This window comes from Sorex araneus, chromosome 9, assembly GCF_027595985.1.
Source record: "Sorex araneus isolate mSorAra2 chromosome 9, mSorAra2.pri, whole genome shotgun sequence".
NCBI classification, from domain to species: domain Eukaryota; kingdom Metazoa; phylum Chordata; class Mammalia; order Eulipotyphla; family Soricidae; genus Sorex; species Sorex araneus.
In genome coordinates this window covers 57,535,485-57,553,390 of record NC_073310.1, presented here as the reverse complement: position 1 = coordinate 57,553,390, position 17,906 = coordinate 57,535,485, and the positions used below count along the sequence as shown (strand labels likewise).

General features: G+C 43.3%; 1 protein-coding gene across 1 annotated transcript in view; it reads left to right on the top strand.

Annotated features, from left to right (window-relative positions):
- Positions 1 to 17,906, top strand: part of ARMC3 (armadillo repeat containing 3) — a 96,168-nt gene that overhangs the window by 53,232 nt on the left and 25,030 nt on the right. The window contains exons 11-16 of the mRNA XM_055147221.1: positions 10,035 to 10,284; positions 11,200 to 11,336; positions 13,128 to 13,296; positions 14,034 to 14,134; positions 15,122 to 15,223; positions 16,232 to 16,327. Of these exons, the coding sequence (XP_055003196.1) occupies positions 10,035 to 10,284; positions 11,200 to 11,336; positions 13,128 to 13,296; positions 14,034 to 14,134; positions 15,122 to 15,223; positions 16,232 to 16,327 (855 nt within the window). The remainder of the gene's footprint in view (positions 1 to 10,034; positions 10,285 to 11,199; positions 11,337 to 13,127; positions 13,297 to 14,033; positions 14,135 to 15,121; positions 15,224 to 16,231; positions 16,328 to 17,906) is intronic.

The window sequence follows — 17,906 nt, the reverse complement described above, 5'->3', positions numbered from 1 at the left end:
GACCAAATGCCAGCTCCTGAAAAATGCAAACTTGTGTTCTAGACTGGATGCATCGGTTGGATTTAATAACGCCAGACTTGTGCAGTTATTGTCTTTGTTGTTAAAGGGGTTTTTCCACGGGGAGATCGTTGTGTTTTGTTTTTTTCCCCCTTGAGTTCATTTTCCCTTTGATCAGTAAGAGGAACTGCGTTTTCATACTGCCCCCTAGTGGCCTTTCAGAAGGAAATTGGGGGAGGGGCAAAAAAGGTGAAGAAAGAATTGCTCTGAATTCTAGTGAAAAACAAATTAGATTGGAAATATTCTGCAGTGTATCTAAAATAGCGATTTAAAAGCATTAATAAAGCAATACTATCCAGAAGCTATTCTATGATGCGTTTAAAGCGAAGACTCTATTGCTAAGTGAATGTTATTAGTTGCTTGGTTTGTCTTTGTCTCTTATTCCCTTCCTGACTCCTTCCTCTTATTGTTGTCATTGTCTTGTCATCGTCATCATCGTCATCATCCTCATCATTGTCATCATCATCCTAACACATGTATCTTTCTGTGGTGTTCATACATTTTTATCAGGAAGGCTTACCAAGGGTCATACACCAGGTTATAGAAGAGTCTGTATGGGTCAACTAAAGAATATTACTGCGTTTTTTCAGTGAATACTTTTAATTTCTACCCCTTAGAATCTAAATTCCTTCTGCACTTGATAGAATGTCCTTGCAAACATGAATTTTACTGGGTTGGGGAAACCCAGGTTGGATTTGAATAAACAGGTTTTTACCCCATCTCTATTTTGTGTGTGGAAACATAATCCACCTTCAAGAAAAGTTTAAATTTCATTAGTTACTAGGTTTATGGGGCCAGGCGAACCCCTCGAAGTTTTTGGTTAGAATATTTTACCTGCCACTTTTTAAACCCAAGAACCAGGACCCACCCTGCAGAATCTTAAAATTTTAAGTTATCAGGATCTCCTTCAGGTCTAATTTCCAGTGTATCCAGGTATCATTTTGATACCTTTATACTTGTATGAATTCTCTCTCAATTCACTTGACTTTTTATATCCTTTTCAGTGGATTTTCTTCCCTCTGGAAAACACCCTTTTATACTCACTGATTAGTACTGACTGGAAAGACTTGTGTGAATGCCTGAGGAGATGTTGGAAGATGGCTGACCAGCTGGGAGGCTGAAACTGAAAACTGGGTACATGCACGCAAATTCGCAAACAGTATATTTTCCCCATGACCCAAGAACTTGAGACAGGAAAATCTCTTTGAGTAAGAGGGAGAGATGGAGGAGAAAGAGAATTTAGTCTATAAGGATTTGGCATGTGTAGTGAATAAGTTTGTCATCTCCATTCCACAGACCATGAGACATAGTCCTTGCTCCAGGTCACAAAAGTGAGGTACACACACACATACACACACCAGGATGGTAAGGTGTAGACCAGAACACTTTAATGTATGGGAATATAGTCCACGACCTTCCGACCTTCCATGCATACCTGAAGCCAAGCATGTATCAAACAACAGACTATAGTTTCTCTTTTACCTGCCCCGGATTCTATTTTCTGTGTAAGCTAGACACAGGAAGAGCTAATAGCCATTACCATCAGATAGTGTAATAAAAGGCTTGTGACTGTGGTCTCTCACAACATCAGTTAGGAGATATGTTGGGGCCATGGTTGATCTCCGCAAATGAAACTACAGAAAGCGAAGCCACGCGTACATCCCTGGGGAAACTGGCTGGAGAGAGAGCTCCCAGCCTCCCACCTTGCATCTTTTCTTTTTTCTTTTTTAAAAGAAGTCTATTAGAGTAGAGCTGACTTATTACCAGATGAGAGAGGAGACATTTTATTTAATTAATTTATTATTATTATTATTTTTATTATTTTGCTTTTTGGGTCACACCTGGCTCTGCACAGGGGTTACTCCTGGCTCTGCACTCAGGAATAACCCCTGGTGGTGCTCAGGGGACCATATGGAATGCTGGGAATCGAACCCGGGTCGGCTGTGTGCAAAGTAAACACCCTACCTGCTCTGCTATTGCTCCAGCCCCCTGCATTGCATCTTTTCTTGGTCTCTTGCTCAGTGCCTCCCCGACGCTGAACTTCCCCCAAACTGACTAACCAAAACTTTCCCCTTATCTTTTCTGATAAGAGCTTTTCTGAGCTCTCCTCACCTCCAGTCTAGACTGGCACTGGGTACCTTTGAAAGGTTGAGCTTTTATATTTCCTTCCCCTTCCTTTTCCCCTCCCCTCTCCTTCCTACCCCCTTCCCATATTTTCCCTGGGTGTTTTATTTCCCTCTCCCATAGAAAGAATAAGAAAATGGGGAGATATATCCCACTGTGATAAGAATTTCCTGCTAGGCTGGAAGTCTGATTGGTCCCTCCATTCATTCCCTGAGGAATGATGCAATGTTAAACAGGCTGGCTTAGTTGTCTTTTGTTCTTTAATGTTTACTAGAATAAACTGCTTTCTTAAGCTCAAGAGACAGAGTTGTAAAAAGGTAATGGACTAAGAGAAACTACAGTTTCAATCCCATGTTGGTGGATATGTTTTGTGTACAGGTTTTAGCTTCTCTTCATTTCCTCATTCTACCTCTAAAGAAGGAGTAAATCTATCTTAGATGTTCTCTTTGGAGGAAGGGTCCTCTAAGGGATTTCTTATGTCCAGCCTTCTAGGGAGCCTGAAACACTATTTTCACTTAGGGTTCAGATGGACCAGTCTGAACCAGTTTGATCATTTCATGCCCAAGTTTTAATCATTTATTCCTATGGATCTAGGTTGAGCGGGTCATTATTTCGCTCTAGTGTTCTTCCTATGCCAAGCACAACGCTGCTCTAAGGCTCTATGGCTGTGATAAGATGAAGATTCACCCAAAAACTACTTTCCTGAAACTTAGCGCAAGAGGGAGACAACACATGAGTGACTCTAGAAAGGTGGTTTCAGAAATGATTAGAGTGCAGGCTAAGTATAAGACGCAATGTGTGGGGAAAGGGGGGTGCAACCCCCTGAGAGCTCACGAAACTGTCGAGTGCTGGAGAGGGGCCTGGCAGGAGGACTTGACTTCTCTCACCCCAGAACATACATCAGTCTCATCGTCGGGGCTGAGAAAAGTCAGCAACATGCTATTTCTTGTCCCATTTGGGGATCATCTATAGATAGATAAATGGACATTTTCAGTGACATGGAAACATTGGACAACAGTGAAAGCCACTCACTGATGAAGACTGGAACACCAAGCCCATCATGCCTACTTTATCAGGAGACAAGTCAGCCATGTGAAAATAGAGAAACTTCTCTCATAATGGCAGCTCATTCGTGACAGACCTGTGTCCTTCCACTATGGATACAGAAAGTGTGACATGGGCCAAAGTGGCACCCTCCTGAACAAGGTCCCTTCAGAAATGGCTGGAACAGGGCTCTGGAATCTTAAAACCTTGTTTGTGGCATCTGAACTCTGGCGGGGGCAACCTAGTGGCTTGTTCATCCGTCCACGCCTTTGCACCTGCAAAGGTCACAGGGCGCTGGCAAGGTGTAGGGGCGTCAGCCTGACCACTTCCAGGGTGTCTGCGCCAGCATCCTCCTGGTGGCAAAGCTCTCTGAGACAGATGAAAAGTCATGCGGGTGGGAACGGCTGTAATCACTGTTAACAAACAAGGTTCTCATTGCCAACATCACCATCTGTTCCACGGAGTCCCACATATTACCCAGGATGTGGGCTCTGTTAAACAGATTTTTGTACAGCCCAAGGTCACCCTTGATGCATGTAACCAGCCTTTGCAGATGTGCGCCATGGGAACCTGCAGACTGCAGCAAGGTCCACACTCTGAAAGGGGCTTCCCGGGATTCTCCGATGACAGAGGTAAGCCCGGTCAACAACAGCGGCAAAGGAGCGAGAGACACAGTTTCAAGGGCAGGAGCACATGCCCGTTGCGCAGAGGAACCAGGTTTGATTCCTGACACTGACCGTCCCTATCCCCGACCCTCGACCCCAGCACAACCAGATGGCCCTTGACCCCCAGCACTGCTGGGCTTGAACAGTCCCAGGCTGAGTTATGCCAGGACACTCTCTGGCACTGCTTGGACAACCACTACAAAATACCCAACTGATAACTGCAAAAATAATTATACATAAACACATAAACATACACAGAGTCCTCTCTTGACAAGGAAAAAAGGATATATCTTCCAAAAGTTGTCTAAAAGTGCAGGCTTTAACATATTAAACTCCATACAAAATTTATTTCACTGCAGAATTCCAGAGAATTATTGCATGTATACAGGGGACAAACTGATTTCTGAGCATCCATATTATGTGACAACGTGGACATCTCATTTTTGTTGAGACCTACCCCTTGTAGATTCAAATCAAGCTGGCTACTCATTCCTCCCTCCTTCTCCATCATGAAGGCACTTTCTTTGTCACTTGCCTTGTTGACTCAATCCAAATAAAATACAGTTGATCCTAGAACCGTTTAAGAAGGGAATTGGCTTCCCCCAAATCTTAACTGCTGCCTCTGCTGGGGAGCCAGCCGGTAACTAGAGCAGCTCAGGGCACAGATCTTGTCTTTGCTGCTCTTTAAGGGAAAGTGGATCATCACTAAGGGCTCCAACCTCATACCCCGACCCCCATCCTCATGTTGAGTGGGCTGTGATGAGACAGGTGAGGAGGTTGCTCTCACTGTCTCAGGGTGTAGAAGTAAAGGAAGCAGAAGGGAGGCAGACAGACGAGCATTCCTCGGAGTAGTGGTACAGACATGCAACTTCTGACTGTCGCCTTTTCATTTCTCTAACAGATTTCTTGGAATTTCCAAGCCTCCTTGCATCATTTGTTTTAGTCTGAGTGCCCCATCACAGAAGGCCCCTGTCATGGAAGAAGTCAAAAACTGACTCGAGCCACTGGAATCCTCACACTGACTCATGTCAGTTGTTTTTTTAGGCCCTGCTGCACCCTGGCCCTCTTCCTCCTCCTGGGCTCTGGTCTTGTGGGTATATAGCTATTTCCTCATCATCTGCCCATGCCTCAGAGGTGGCGGCTGCCGTGTGGAAGTGGCTCCACACAGCTCAACCTGCCTCTGAGGGGGTTCAAGGTGCAGACACAGCCCCGAGACTGAATGATGAGCAGGCGGAGGGCGGTGATGGCCATCATCACCAAGGAGAGGAAGCAACAGGAGAGCAGGGTCTGAAGAGCGGAGGTGAGGGTGAGGTGTGAGGTGGGGGAAGGCTGTTTGCATCAAAAGGAACAGGAACGCTACAACATCTGCCACACAAAGGTGTAGTATTTTCTGTGAGCTGTGAGTATACATTGTGTGACTGGGTTTCTTCATGTTCTTCTCATTCATGTTCTAAGTGCCGCTTCATTGTGGAATGTGGAAACGTATAAAAAATGTTGCGCCAAATATTTTTTCATACAAGTGTTATAAAATAATACTGTGTCCCTGTTTGTGAATAATTAAGTTCAATTTTAATTGTTGTGGTAGTTTTGGTTTGGGAGTCACCGCCGTTAGTGCTCAGGGCCTACCCCTGGGCTGGTCTCATGCCTAAGTGGACCATATGGGCAGCCAAGGATTGAACCAGGGTTATCTGGGTACATGGTAGGCACTTTAATCCCTGTGCTATATCTCTAGATCCCAAACCAGTACTTTTTTAAACAAAAAGGAACATGTGTGTTTTGCAAACAAATGTTCTGAGCTCATGTTTAAAAGAGACCTAGTTTGGGATCGAGCTAGTCTTCCTTAAGGGGGAGAAAGTTGTGTCCAGGCTTAAAAGATGCAATAGGGACTTTCCCAGGAGAAGGGAGCATCAGAAAGTGGAAGCAGGGGCAAGGAGACCCCGAGGGGAGTTGATCTTCCTTATTGCAGAACAGCAGAGAACCCTGGAGTCCAGAGAAGCAGGAAGGAGGTGATAAGGATCCTGGTGGGAAGAGAAAGTCACTTCTCACAGGAGCCTGGAGACCGGGTGAAGAACCCGGGACTTCATTCCAAGCTATGAGAAATGGCGAGAATTTTAAGCAGGGAAGAAATACAATTCCACTTATTTTTAAAGTTTTTTTAATCTGTCAGACGGGAAAAGACTTGGAAGGGGAGAAGAGAGACCTGTTAGGAGAGCATATCAATCCTCGGGAGACAATATTGCGGTGGCTTTGGTGGGAGAGAAGGAGAAAAAAGAGATCTGAGGAATACGGAGGAGGAAAATATAAATTGGACACATATGACATGTCAAACTTGACTTCAATTTACATATATCAAATGCTATAAGCAGATGTTTTAGTTCGTTGCCTTTGAAATTTACATATTAAACTCTTACTTGATTTAACTCCAACTGGATGGAGGCTAATGAGAGTAAATATCAGAAAATATTTTCAGATTACTGTGATGACATATGGCCCTCTAATTCTGAATTTTGTAACAAAGCCGTTTGACTGCTGTCCCATTCATTTGGATAATACTATACGATCTAGGAAGTGGATGTGTTTAAAAATATGACAGGTTTCAGCTTGTGTACATCTAAGACAGGGGGAAAAAAACCAAAACAGAATGTCTTGGGTTTGAAAGACATGAAATTAATGCAATTTTTAAAGGAAAAGTACAAATTCTACACTCTACTTCTGTAATTGAAATTAGGTTTTTAAGGTAAGAATAAATATTTTTTCACCATCATAATTCGACCTGCTTGTGCTTTGTACATGTAAACAGAGCTGTGCAGAAGAACTGCAGGCAGACATGTTGTCATGCAATTACAGTGCAATCTCGGCTTTGCCTGCCTGATTTGTCCTCATGCTGGTTTCTGGAAACCTATTTTCCAGGACTGGGTAGCATAGAGGAGTAAGGTGCTGGCCTTGCACAGGGCTGACCTAGATTTTGTTGCGCCACACATAGTCCCCTAAGCCCCACCAGGAGTGACCCCTAAGCACAGAGCCCTGAGCACCACTGGGCGTGGCTCAAGAACAAAGAAAGCAAGCTATATCCCACTGTGTGTCTGGAATTACTATTATTTTTCTAAAGAGCCAGGTTCTCCTGTATTCCATACTCTCCCACAAAAGAGCAAAGAGAAGAGCAGAGGTAAAAGCGTGTGTGAACTCAGACCCGGATCGCCTCGGTGAAGGAGAAAGGAGAGGAAAACCCAGCAAAGAGGCTGCGAGCAGGAGCAAATGCAGTGAAATCCCGACATCTCCTAGAGCCAGTGCTTTGTTTTTGTTTACAGTAAAGAGAAGCTAAATGATGGAGTGTGGTGCTCTGTACTCTTTATTAAAAAAATCTTTCTCTGAAAACAAAACAAAACAAGCTCCGTTAGTACACAGAAATACCAAGGCTTTGAGAATCAGCAGGTTTGCAGCTGCCTGAGATGCTCTGGCTTCTGACATCCCCCGTTGACACGCTGCTGTTGCTGCTATTTCTTTGTACCCAACGACAGTGCTGGAATGAACCGTGCAGGGCCAGAGAGACAGTCCGATGGCCAGGGTGCTTGCCTGGCACACAGCTGACCTGGGTTCCATCTCCAGCACTCCATGCTGTCCAGGAGCAATCCTGGACCACAGAGCCAAGGGGGAGGCCTGAACACTGCTGTGTGTGACCCCTATGAAGAGGAAGTCATTCAAAAGAGAATGCGGTCGGAGAAAAACCAAGAGGAGACAAAGGAATTGTGCATTTTAGCCAATGTTTATAAAGATTAAGATCTAAGTATTTGGTTTAAGGGGTCTGTGCCATTAAGTTTCTAATAAGTCAGAGGGGGGAGGGGGAAATGGCTTTGGAAAAGGTTTGAGGCTTCAAATTCTTGCTGGCGGTTACAGAAATTCAATTGTTTCTACTCCCAAGTAAAAAACCGAGATGACGTTGATATTAGAAGATTTTCTTTTTGCCACATTCACAAAATCAAATGGACACCATGTCAATTTATAATGAAGAATAGAATTAAAAGTGAAACTGCTGGGACCAGCGAGGAAGCTCAAAGAGTTTCTTTGAGCTTTTTTTTCACTATCTGGCAAGTTCCATCCCTAGAACCCCCAGGTCAGGCTCTTGTCACTAGTAGCACAGATGTTCCTGGTTGAGAATCCTCCCAAGCTTTTCTTCCCCAGTACACTGGAGCAATTGCACAGCGGGTAGGGTGTTTGCCTTGCATGCGGTCAACCCGGGCTTGATTCCTCCATTCCTCTCGGAGAGCCCAGCAAGCTACCAAGAGTTTCCCACCCACACAGCAAGCTACCTGTGGCATATTCGATATGCCAAAAACAGTAACAAGTCTCACAATGGAGTCGTTACTGGTGCCCACTTGAGCAAATTGATGAACAACGGAATGACAGTGCCACAGTGCTACAAATAAGTATACAATTTTATTTGGCATCCACCCAAATTTTAGTTTTGAGGGTTTCTTTCCCAGAGTTACAAATGGAAGAAGCCGACAAGAAGAGTTGGCGTGCAGCAGGGACTGGAACTGGAGGACAGGCCAGGTGGGACTGGGCGTCTACTCTGCCTGGTTCAGTACCCTGGGAATTCCGGATGGATTTCCTAAGCCAGTGTTGGGAGGTGCTGCCAAGGTTAGCAGCAGCTGAGCCCTTACTTGGGAGGCGCCCCTCTAGTCTGAGCTCCCTGCACCTCAGACCATCACATTGTCCTTTCTCCTGGAGCTACTAATCCCCTGCTAGAGGTTTTGTTTGCTCCCCACGCTCCGATACTCTGATGGGCCAACGTGATAACTTCTGCTCTTGCGATTGTCAGTTTTCCTGCACAATCAGCAAATTGAAGTGACAGTACCCAGTTCAATCGAATTCACCCAAGTCCACAGAGATGAGCTAAATCAGATAGCCCGATGGCTGCTTTCACTTCGGGTTATTAATACGATCCTAAATAAAAAGAGATGGAAATATTGATACTGTTGGAGTAGCGGTTCTTTTGTTTCTGTTTTTTGTCTCATTACCTAGGTTACCATGATAGATGTAAATGGATTTATATTTGTGGTTTTCCTTTAAAACCAGGGTATTCTATTTATCTTATTGCTTAAGGCATCTCTTACTTGAAGCAGTTCCTAAGGCAGCTCCATTACAAAGCATAATTAAATCATCTTGCACGTGGTAAAGTGAGCTTTGAAAATGTTTTTTGCTGTTTTAACTTTTTAAGTGATTACAAAGCAAGAGTTTTAGGACACATGGTACTCTTAAAAGATTAGACACTCTAAGAGACAAGAATGTTAATATGCTAGTGGATAACTATTCTTTTTATAGTAGAAATTTAACAACTGAGTATGTCTACAGTACTACATTATGATGTCAATACCGTAGCCTTAGTCCTGAATGTTTAATTTGTCAAAGCAACATTCACCGACAGAACAATTTGCTGACTTCAAACAAGCTCACGTCTGCCTGCAGTTAGCAACCTAACTTGAAAAAAGAGGAAGATGAGCTAAATATTTTTAACTTATATTAGGGATTCATAATTTTTCTTCTTGCTCAAACTTTTGTTTTCCTACTGGTTAGGGATATTTTAACAGAAATTCTTGTTTGTTTGTTTTTGTGCTATATCTTACAATGCTTAGAGCTCACTCACCTGGCTCTGCACTCAAGAATTACTCCTGGTGGTGCTCAGGGGACCATATGGGGTACCAGGGATGGAACCTGGGTCAGCGGTGTGCAAGACAAGTGTTCTACCCTCTGTACCAGTCCTTAGCAGAATTTCTTGAATAATATGCCCTGGTCTTAGAAATATTCCTTATTTTCAAAATGGAAACTTGTACAAGGGTTTCTAAGAAGTAGTCACACATATTTTTCCCTAAAAATTAATTGACCAGGGAATTTGGTGCAAAAAATAAAATAAGATATTTTTAGAGTGACCAAAAGCTGTTGATGGACGTCAGAAAGGATGTTAAAAATGTATTTCTATAGATCATCTTCCCAGATTCCATCAGAATCCTAGCGGCTCAACTTCATTGAGTTCGTTGCCTTGTAAATTACTTCTAAAATTGTCTTTAGGTCCTCAGCCAGCCCCCAGGCTCCCCAGATCACCCCTAGAATTCAGACACATGACATTCGTCTCTTCTCTACACCTAGCGCTGCCGCGGAAGCCGACGGCATCGATCCCCTAATAAACACCCTGCGGAGTAAGCGAGACGGGGCCATCGCCAACGCCGCCACGGTCCTCACGAACATGGCCTTGCAGGAGCCGCTGCGCGCCAGCATCCAGAGCTGCGGCATCATGCTGGCCCTGCTGCAGCCGCTGCGCTCCGCCAACACCGAGGTGCAGAGCAAGGCGGCGCTCACCGTGGCCGCCACCGCCTGCGACTACGACGCCCGCACGGAGGTGAGGAGGGTCTTTTTTTTTTTTCCTGTATGATCTAAACCTCTGGAGACACACTATTATTTGTCCAGTTAAGAGAAGGGGTGAAGAAATTGGGATCAAGTCTTAAAACGGAATTGCACAGTAGTAAAAATGAACTTGGGCTGCAGACAGCAGCTCCCGCCCGCACCACCCTTGCCCACTCACACACTTAGGACTTCGTGTTTTTAGCATTTAGAAATATGCAAAGCTAAGTTGTTGTTTAGACAGCTCTAATAGAAGGGTTGTTTCTGGAGGTCACTCTCAATCTGTGCATTGCGTTCAAATTTTTGTTCTAGTTAAGGCAGTGGAAAACGTTTCTCCAGGGTCTGTTTGACCCCGTTTGACCTTATCTCCAACTAATCCACGTGCCAAGCTGCCGCTTCCCGGGGCACCTTCCCTCATAACTATACTGTAATCCTTCTGGCAACCAGTAGAAAACCGCGATCCTTTCTGTAAGGCTTTGCCGTTGATTTATTTCTCTCTGAAGTTCACAAAACTTATTCTGGACACATCCCTTAATGTTTCTTGACCTGGTTTAAATAAACCCGTTAGCAACCAAACAATGAGATACTCTTTTTCCCCAAAAGGCATAGCACTGTAGCACTGTCCTCCCATTGTTCATCGATTTGCTCCATCGGGCACCAGTAACATCTCCATTGTGAGACTTGTTGTTACTGTTTTGGGCATATCAAATACGCCATGGGGAGCTTGCCAGGCTCTGCCGTGGGGGCGAGATACTCTCAGTAGCTTGACTGGCTCTCCTAGAGGGACAGAGGAATTGAACCCAGGTCGGCCGCATGCAAGGCAAATGCCCTATCCGCTGTGCTGTCACCCCAAGAGGCATAAATGTTTTCTATTCTCTACCCTCAATGCATGAAATGTGGTTGTCTGTTCCAGCTGAAAAACTCCGGGGGGCTGGAGCCCCTCGTGGAGCTCCTGCACTCCAAGAATGACGAGGTCCGGAGGAACGCCAGCTGGGCCATCATGGTCTGCGCCAGCGATGAGTCAATGAGCACGGAATTGTACAGATTAGGGTTAGTGGCTGCTGCTCCGGGCTTCTGGCTCAGGAGAAGATAAGGAAGCCCGAGGAAAGGCAAGGGTGGTCTGTTTCCTTAAGACTGCAGGCAGGCTTGGATTCCTCTCAGACGGGGCTGCCTGGACCCCCTCGACCCCCCATCCCAAAGATCTCAACCCACCTTCACTAAATCCTTCTCAATGCTTCTGTCTCTATCCTTCCCTCTTTAAATGCGTGGTTTAGCCAGTGTTCTAGTCCAGAGGACCCACTATGCAGATCCTAATTGTTTTCTAATCAATTTAACCAACTCATCAATTCAGCAGCAAGTGAAATGCAGTTTTAACATGAATATTGGTGGCTTCAAAAAAAGTATCTTAGGTGCCAAGGAGAGATTTCAGCAGGTTGAAGCACATCTTTCACCTGTGCAGGCCCTTGGTTGGGTCCCAGGCACTGCCTGGTCCCCTGAGCACTGCCGGGGTGGTCCTGGAGGTCTCCAGTGCTACTGGGCCTGAGCAGCACTGCACCATCTGGTGAGCTCAGAACAGTGCAGACCATCTAGCCAGGCTAAGAATCTTGGTGTGGTCTCTGAGTCCTCTGCGCCCTGCCTGGGGTCCCCTTCCAAAAACGTATTTTATTCTTATGACTGAATTTTTATTGATAAAATTTTCATTGAAATAACTGCTGTGTCACTTTCTATTGATGTCGGGTATACAGCACTAGAATTCAACATTATACATAGTACATTGCAATCACCACCACATTACCAGTTTCATCTGCTGCCATACACTTGATCCCTTTTGTTTTGTTTTGAATCTTTTTTGTGTTTTGCTGGGGAGGGCCACACCCGGCACTGCTCAGGGCTTATTCTTGGTTCTGCACTTAAGTATCACTCTGGCAGTGTAAGGGGACCACATGGAGTGCTGGGGATTGAACCCACATCGGCTACATACAAGGCAAGCATCTTCCCCTCTGTCCTATCTCTTTGGCCCTTGCTTTTTATTTGGGGGCCACTCTAAGTGGTACTCTGGGGCTATTCCCCTATGTGCTGAGGATGGAAGGTCACTTGCAAGGCAAGAGCCATAACCTCTGTGCTGTCTCTCCAGCCGACATTTGATACTTTTCACTTGACCAACTCTCCATCTTTCTGTTTTGTTAAGTGCTTCTCAGTCCCTTTCCTCTGCTATTGGTAAGTACAACCCTATTTTCTTTAAACCCTCAGTGTCAAGCCAGGACTTGCCTCTCCATTCCCTATTTTTAATGATTCTCATCAGATGCCTTCTCCTTCCCAGCACCTGATGAGTTTGTTGCTTCTAGTCAATCAGCAACAGGGTTTGACTATCACCTGCTTAGCTGTTAAATTTGGAGTCCAAAACCAAGTCTAATTTAAATGAACAGCTTCTCAGCTAGTTGACAGGGTGTTCATACAGCTATATATGTGCTCTCCTGAAGACCTGCTTTGTCTTTTTTTTTTTTTGCTTTTTGGGTCACACCCGGTGATGCACAGGGGTTACACCTGGCTCTGCACTCAGGAATTACCCCTGGCGGTGCTCAGAGGACCATACGGGATGCTGGGAATCGAACCCAGGTCTGCTGCGTGCAAGACAAATGCCCTACCTGCTGTGCTATTGCTCCAGCCCCGACCTGCTTTGTCTTTATAATTCTGTGAGCAGCATCTCATCTATAAGAGCTACAGGTGGCTTTAAGTTTTCCTTCCCAGTCTTCATTCTGGAAGTTAGCTTGGCACGTTATTGGGAACTTAATATTGGATTGCTTGTATGAAGCAAGTAATACCTACTGCTTTTATTGATAGGGCTTTGGAGATACTTGAAGAAATCAATCAATCAGTAAGGCGGAAAAATAAATTCAGTGAGCTAGCTTATAACAAATTACTCAACTATAATCTATCTCTGAAATATAGCCTGCTCTGCTATTTGTCATCAAGTAACATAATTACTGATGGATTCTATGACTATGGTCGGGTAAGTGGCAACATTAAATCACACTTTAGTACGTATGATAATGATTTCAGGTTTAGTCATGATTCCATTCTGTTGCAATTGTAAAACTACCTAAGTTAAATATTTTTTATAGACTGGAATTTGGGATCAGGACTTCTTTCACTTTATCTGACTGTAGCATTTTGTGTTGTGTTCAATGTTAATAAAAACTTAAATCAGTTTGCTAATGCCAGTCTTAATGTCTTAGATATAGAAGAAAAACATTTTTAATTTCTAGGTTCTATTACTTCTAGGAGTCAGGGTTATTGATAAAGTATGCATATTTTTATTATGATCTAATTGGACTGGACCAAATTTTACTACTGAACCTTGGAAGAAAGAGGGATATAATTCTAATGTAACAGAAAAAAAAACCTTGCTAATGTCATCTAACCCTGTTCCCTGGGCTGGTAAGATCTAAGCACATGACTTTGCCAATCCTATTTTCACGTATTATTATAACATTTTTAGTTGTTTGTTTAGTTAGTAATTACAATCACAGACAATAAGTTATCTCATATATAAAGATGGACTTTCAAATTCAAATGTAGTGAGAAACTAGGAATATCTTCTGTCCAAAGGCGAGGGGACAAGGAAAAGGCTCCCATTTCACATATGTGTGTGTGAAATTAGACACCTCAAAAGTTGAATGTATTAATGATATTAATTTTTAATGTGCTTATGCAGATATTACTTTTCAGTCTTTTAATTGTTTGCAGATAAATCCTGGCACTAAGCTTCCACCATTGAAGGATCTCTGGTCACAAGAGCTAAATGATCATCGTCCTGTGCTCTCAATTAACAGTAAATGTTCTGATGTGTGCGTTTGGGTGGGGAAGAGGGATGCAATGACTCATGGGATTTTTTAATTTTTCCATCATGACTACAGACTATCATTTTTATCCCCCCTGGATGTAACACCACCATGAAAATAAGCTGCACTCCGTAAATCTATTGCCTGTTGTAGTAGAAGCCTCTGAATAACCACCATTATGATCTTCCCCGTGCCTGTTAACAATCAATTCCATATGTCCTATTTCTGCCAGGACTCCCTTACTCTCTGGAAAGTTGAAGAAAATATCAGTAGATTAGTCAAATCAAGTTGAACCATGTTTACTAAGCTCCAGAATTACATGCAGGTGTACAACTACTGCCCATTCATCTATATACATCTATATGCATCTAGATGTATATATACACATGTATTTGTATATATGTATATATGCATGCATGTGTATAAATATATATATATATATATATATATATACAAATAACCCCTGTGCATCACTGGGTGTGACCAAAAAAGCAAAAAAAAAAAAAAAAAGGAAAATTAGTTCCTATCCTTTTCATATTCTTCCAAAACATTGAGGAGGGTGGAATTCTTCCAAACTTATTTTACAAAGCCATTTTTACCCTGATATAAAATTAAGAAATTATAAAAGTCATTTTCACTTTCAGTATTTTTAGTTACTTCACTAGCTTCACATATGGCAGAGCCTGGCAAACGACCCGTGGCGTATTCAATATACCAAAAACAGTAACAAAAAGTCTCACAATGGAGACGTTACTGGCGCCCACTCAAGCAAATCAATGAACAATGGGATGACAGTGATACAGTGATACACATATATGAAAGTATATGTATATATAAATAATGCAGCTAAAATTTTTGTCTTACCTTAGATCTTTCCTCTATACTTTTAAAATAACATGTAGAACTCATAAAGAAATGTTTTGTAAGACGAAGCCAACATTAGCAAATAAGTTGTTTTAATTTAAACCTAATTTCAAATATGCAAAATTTTAGCGTTTCACCTCAACCGACAGAAGATAAACCACTGGATACAGCTTATGGACGAAGTGTTTCTACTGCATCTTCATTAAGGAAAGGAAGTAAAGAAAAGATCACGTAAGTGATGCTTTGTCTATACTCACCTAACTCTCCCCTAAGTCTGGGAGTAAAAAAATGGTACATTTGGGCAACTTCATATTTATTCTTCTTATGTTACTATAATTTCCTCTGCTTTTTAAAAAATGTTGAAATGGGTTAGAAAGTCCCACAGGGACTCTCTTTTGTCTCTTATTTATTCATTACTATATGAAATTATAGGATGTCAAGAATGTAACTTAACCTCCTCTATGTGTCGGGGAGTCACACACCCAGAGCCAAATTCCAGTACCATCCCGTCACCAAAAACTCAGATCTATTCATTTCCTTTTCCCTCCACTGTAGCACCGTAGCACCATCATCCCTTTGTTCATTGATTTGCTTGATGGGGCACCAGTAACATCTCCATTATGAGACTTGTTGTTACTGCTTTTGGCATATGAAATATGCCACGGGTAGCTTGTCAGGTTCTGCCATGCGGGCGGGATACTCTTGATAGCTTGCTGAGCTCTCCGAGAGGGACGGAGGAATCGAACCCGGGTCCGAGGCATGCAAGGCAAATGCCCTACCCGCTGTGCTATCACTCCAATCCTCTCCACTAATCATCATAAATTTGCATAAGTATGCTCAGTGGAGGAAGACAGGAAGTGAAAGAGACAATGACCGGATGGTTTCTCTCATAAGTAGAATGTAAATAACTAAGGCAAATGAACTAGCAGGAAGGAAAAACTCATTAACGCTGCTTAAAATGGCTGTGGAAAAGGTGTCTGACAAAAGAGCCAGGAAGCCTGGTTCTGTGAGCTTGGGTGACTATTGGTGTCCCTGTGAAAAGGAGACCAGGGTCTATTCCTTGGGACCATACTTCCCCTCCTCAGTTGAGCCTGGCACTCTGTTTTTTGCCAATGGTGATAGTAACATGGGAGAGCAAACGCCTTATAAATTATATGAGGTGCTATGTGGTTCTTGACCGCTGCTTGAGATCAGCTTGCTTCAAATATCAAAACCAAAAACTCTACTCTTCCTTTTTAGTATTGGGTTTGCCTCTCCCACAGAAGAGAAATCAGAATCGACGTCTGGGAGAAATACTGCTATTAGCAAAAGTGGCTCTAGAGATAGAGGACCAAGGTAGGAAATGTAGTTTTCTCATTGTGATCATGTCCATTTTTCATTGCTACCCAATCACGCTGGTGAAAGGGTGAGGGGTGGGGGGTGGGGGAGGTTTTACATAGGAAATGTTTCAGATGCGAACCATATGTTGTCCTAGGCAGGACTCACAAGGTATAATTTACAAGTTATTTTAATTCCAAACTGACACTTTTTATAGACCCAAAAGACCCAATCATTTGGATCCCCCAGTACCTGTGGCCTCTGGGTATTACTACATGTAGTTCTGGGGGTCACAAACACTACCAGAGCACTGAAATGCTGTTCTGCTTGCTTAAATATCTCTGGGATTAGGCCCCAGAGCCCCAACAAATGCTTGGGAGGCAGTCCCTCACCCGACTTCCCCCCAAAAAAAGTTCAGCTACTTGGACATTTTGCCCTGTGTCAGCAGCACTGAGCCCCACCGTGGATGGCAGCCACCCCATCCCCATCTGACTTTCTGACACTTTAAAAAGGCATCCAGAGGGACAAAGGAGAATAGGGTCAAGTCCTTCCTGGTTAGGAGCACTTGTGGCAGATGAAACTGGTGACGTGCAGTGGAATACTATGCAGCTGTTAGAAAAATGAAATCATGAAATTTGCATATAAGTGGATCAACATGGAGAGTATCATGATAGGTGAAATGAGTCAGAAAGAGAGGGACAGAACAGAATGACTGCACTCATTGGTGGAATGTAAAATAATATTATAGGAGACTAACACCTAAGGATAGTAGAAATCAGGGTCAGGCGGGTTACCCCATGGCGATTTCATGTGCTGGGGGAAAAGATGGCTGGGATGGAGAAAGGAGCACTAAGTAAATGATGGTTGGAGGGCTCGCTTGAGATAGTAGATGCGTGCTGAAAGTAGACTATGGACCAAACACAATTACCACTTGATACCTGTATTGCAGACCATAACACCCAAAAGGACAGAGAGAGTAAGAGGGAATGTGCCTGCCACAGAGAAAGGGGTTGGGAAGGGGTGGGAATTGGGGGAGAGATACTAGGAACATTGGTGGTGGAGAATGGGCACTGGTGGAGGGAAGGGTACTTGAACATTGTTTGACTGAAACGCAATCAAGAAAATTTGTAAGTCTGAAAAAAAAATTAAAGAAACTGGTGATGTGGTGGAGACCAAAATAACACTCAGTAAGACCTGAACACTGCCAGGTATGGTCCAAAATAAAAAATAAATAAATAGAAAGGAAGGAAGGAAGGAAGGAAGGAAGGAAGGAAGGAAGGAAGGAAGGAAGGAAGGAAGGAAGGAAGGAAGGAAGGAAGGAAGGGAAAGAAAGTAAGAAAGAAAGAAAGAAAGAAAGAAAGAAAGAAGGAAGGAAGGAAGGAAGGAAGGAAGGAAGGAAGGAAGGAAGGAAGGAAGGAAAGAAAGAAAGAAAGAAAGAAAGAAAGAAAGAAAGAAAGAAAGAAAGAAAGAAAGAAAGAAAGAAAGAAAGAAAGAAAGAAAGAAAGAAAGAAATGCTTAATGTTAACAAAAAGACAAAAGAAATTCTGACCAAGAGTAATAAAACATTTATGCCATCAATTTGCCAATTTTTTTAAAA